This window comes from Orycteropus afer, unplaced genomic scaffold (genome assembly GCF_000298275.1).
Source record: "Orycteropus afer afer isolate SDZICR_OR568_19922 unplaced genomic scaffold, OryAfe1.0 scaffold00191, whole genome shotgun sequence".
Lineage (NCBI taxonomy): Eukaryota > Metazoa > Chordata > Mammalia > Tubulidentata > Orycteropodidae > Orycteropus > Orycteropus afer.
In genome coordinates this window covers 5,468,755-5,472,334 of record NW_006921778.1, presented here as the reverse complement: position 1 = coordinate 5,472,334, position 3,580 = coordinate 5,468,755, and the positions used below count along the sequence as shown (strand labels likewise).

At 40.3% G+C, this 3,580-nt stretch overlaps 1 protein-coding gene across 1 annotated transcript in view; it reads left to right on the top strand.

Annotated features, from left to right (window-relative positions):
• Positions 1-955: 955 nt before the first annotated feature.
• Positions 956-3,580, top strand: part of WDR36 (WD repeat domain 36) — a 100,256-nt gene continuing 97,631 nt past the window's right edge. The window contains exons 1-2 of the mRNA XM_042781876.1: positions 956-1,017; positions 1,056-1,230. Coding sequence (XP_042637810.1) covers positions 1,069-1,230 — 162 coding nt within the window. The 5' untranslated portion in view covers positions 956-1,017; positions 1,056-1,068. The remainder of the gene's footprint in view (positions 1,018-1,055; positions 1,231-3,580) is intronic.

Here is a 3,580-nt window from a genome sequence, read left to right as displayed (position 1 = left end):
TTCCAGGAGTCTTTGTTTTTGATTATAAAAGCAATACCTTCATTATACACAATTTAGAAAACTCTTACAGGAGTTCTAGTGGCATAGTGCCTAAGGCATTTGACTGCTAACCAGAAGGCTGGTGGTTCAAACCTACCCGCCACTCCTTGGAAGGAAGGTTGGGCAATCTATATTCCATAGTGATACCGCCTAGGAAACCCCAGAAGAGGTCGCTGTGAGTTGGATTCGCTCCACCGCAATGAGTTCAGTTTTTTGGTTTTCAAGGACATATATCTAGTAATTAAGTTATTTTATATATTTCCGTAACTCAGAGGTAAAAAATTAATAATCTGTTAATATTCCATTGTTCACTACAGACTTAATAAAGAATAAAAACAAATGAAAAATCTATTATGGAAAATTTCAGTAGTATACAGGAGTATAATGACATATCATGAACCCTTACATACCCATTCCCCAGTTTCAACCATTATTAATTTTGTTTCATATATACCCCATTCCCAACTATTTCCAAGCATATATCCAGATATTATGTAATTTAATCTATGTCAAAAATGTATCTTCAAAAACTAAGGATTAAAAACAACAGTCATAATACTACTACTATTTATAACAAATAAACCATAATATCGGAATATCATAAAATATCCAGTGTTCAAAATTTCCCGAAAGCGTCATATTTTTATACAGCTACAATTACACGTCTAACCTAATTTAACCTGAGTTAAACCGAGTTGCGCTTCCTCGTCTTTAGCTGCCCCCAGGACTACAGCTGAAATTGACAAGAGTTTCCTCCAACCGAATCAGAGAGCTGGGAAACATTGCAAGGCAAAACGCTGGCGACTTTGGTCTGCGGAACCTAATTCGTTCCTCTACTGCGGTCTCCAGAGGGATCTCTTTCTGAATTGCACGGAGCGCAAAATCTACACTAAGCGATTGGCATCTGCCACCGGAAGCGCTCTTGATTCTCCGACTCCGGCAAAGAATACAGCCGCGAGACCCGCTGAAGGGTCTGGTGTGCGGTGTCTATTAGCTCTGCAGTCGAAAGGAATTAGGACCGTGACAGCGATGGAGCGGGGTGCGGAAGGCCGCACCTCAAGTGCGCTGTTCGCTGGGTTCCGGGCCTTGGGGCTTTTCAGCAACGACATCCCACACGTGGTGCGGTTCAGTGCCCTGAAGCGCCGGTTCTTTGTGACTACCTGTGTGGGCAAGAGCTTCCACACCTACGACGTGAGTGCCCCCCTCTGTTGCCCGCCCTCGGTCTCCAACTCTGTTCTGTACGCTTTTCGGCTCTCTCCCGCTTTATCTCGGTTTCCGTCTCGGCCTTTCTCTTCCTTAATTCTTACTGTTTTATTTAGCCTTCCCCATCCCATCCACGTGCTGATAATTGCAGTCCACCTAGGGCGAGCTTCAGAGGCAGCGTGGCTGAGAGAAAAGAAACGTTTCAGTTCCACCGCAGTATATTCGTTCAATAAATATTTATTGACAATTTATTAAGACAAGTTCCCTTTCCCCCACAGTCTTAATCAGAGAGAACGACTTGCAAGCAGTTTTATTGTGCACTTCATAATACAAACTGGGTTAGAACTTTAGACCAGGTTGAGAGAACTGGGGAGAACGAGATTTATTATGATTTAGGGAACTCACCACATTAGATCGTAAACCACTTGATGTCTGTAAGCTTCCCTTGAGAATCTGTTTTCTACCAACATTGAATGTCTGGCACGGTGCCACTTTAAGTCTTGCAGCAATTCCTATTCCATAATAGGACTTACTGCCGTCGAGTCCATTCGACTCATAGCGACCCCTCCTTGGGTTTTCCTTGAAGGATTGTGGAAATCAAATGGGTTATAGCAAATAGAGCTGAGAGTTGAGAGAAGGTTGACTCCGGGGATGAAGAAAAGGAAAAGACGGCGGGGTGGAGAGCAGTTGGGTTTCCCAAAGTCTTGGTTGCTAATGGAGAGGGTAAGTAGGAATTAATTTATTGTCTCCATTTTTCCCTTTTATTCCTTGCTTGCCAATTTACTTTTGGTTTTGCTGATCAGTTTTTTTCCTGAAATGTAGTGTTTATAATCTCCTTACTTAAAGGGCTCTGGAAATCTTATTTTTGGCAGTGTCTTTCCTGATAAGTTAAACACACATATTTAAATTTAATGATTTACTTATCAGTGCATTGAAGTGTAGTTATTAAAATAAACGTGATTTTAAGGTTCCCTTTCTGGTTTTAGCATTAGTGATGCAAATTTTTAAAATCTGATCATAATATCATAACATGTAAGTGCTTATTTCCCAAGGGCTTTGTACACTGCTAGGACCACTCAATGCACTGGGCTTTGATGGCACAGAACCAGGCAGTGTTTCTATCTGTTGTATGTAGGGTCATTATACACTAAAGCTGACTCTATGGCACTTAAAAGCAACAAAACATCATGACCTTTGAAACTGAAACTCACCTGGAAGTAGAAAAATGGCACTAATTAGCTCAGGTCACTAGTTTGGTCCACAAGTGCTCCTTCCTGTGGCCATGACTACTATACCATCCTCAACCAACCTTCCTATAGATAAATGTTTTCTATAGGTGAAACTAGACAAGTTGTAGGTGATGGCGGTGCTAATGATAGCAGCTAACATTTATTAAGCGCTTGCTATTTGACCTGTGCAGCTCTTAGTGGTTACATGAATATTCTCATTGATTGCTTACAACAATCCCATAAATGAAGTAACTGTTTTAGTTCTCATTTTACAGATGAGGAATTTGAGGCACAGCGACATTAAATACCTCTCCCTAGGTAATACAGCTGGATCAGTAACCACAAATCAGGGTTAGCAAACAAAGCCTACGAGCCAGTTTTTACCCACTGCTTGTTTTTGTGTGAGCCACAAGTTATGAATGGCTTTTACATCGTGAAATGGTTAGGAAAAAAAAAAGATAATATTTTATGATGTGAAAATTATATGAAAATCAATTTCAGTATTTGAATAAAGTTATTGGAACACAGTTAGCCAGTCACTTTTTTTTTTTTTTTAATTGTGATTTGGGTGAAAGTTTACAGAGCAAATCCACTTTCCATACAGCATTTCACACACATGTTGTCTCATGACATTGACTACAGTAACTCCAATTAATTAATTAATAAATGTCAGAAAAAGACATGGAACAAGGGATATCATAGCTGCTGTCAGATGGATCTTGGCTCAAAGCAAAAAATACCAGAAAGATGTTTACTTGTGCTTTATTGACTATGCAAAGACATTTGATTGTGTGGATCATGACAAATTATGGCTAACATTGAAGAGAATGGGAAGTCCCAAACATTTGATTGTACTCATGAGGAACCTGTACTTTGACCAGGAGGCTGTCGTTGGAATGGAACAAGGGGACACAGCATGGTTTAAAATCAGGAAGGGAGTGTGTCAGGGTTGTATCCTTTCCACATACTTAATCTATATGCTGAGCAAATAATCCGAGAAGCTAGGCTATATGAAGAAAAACGTGGCATCAGGATTGGAGGAAGAATCATTAACAACCTGAGATACGCAGACAATACAACTTTGCTTGCTGAAAGTGAGGATGACTTGA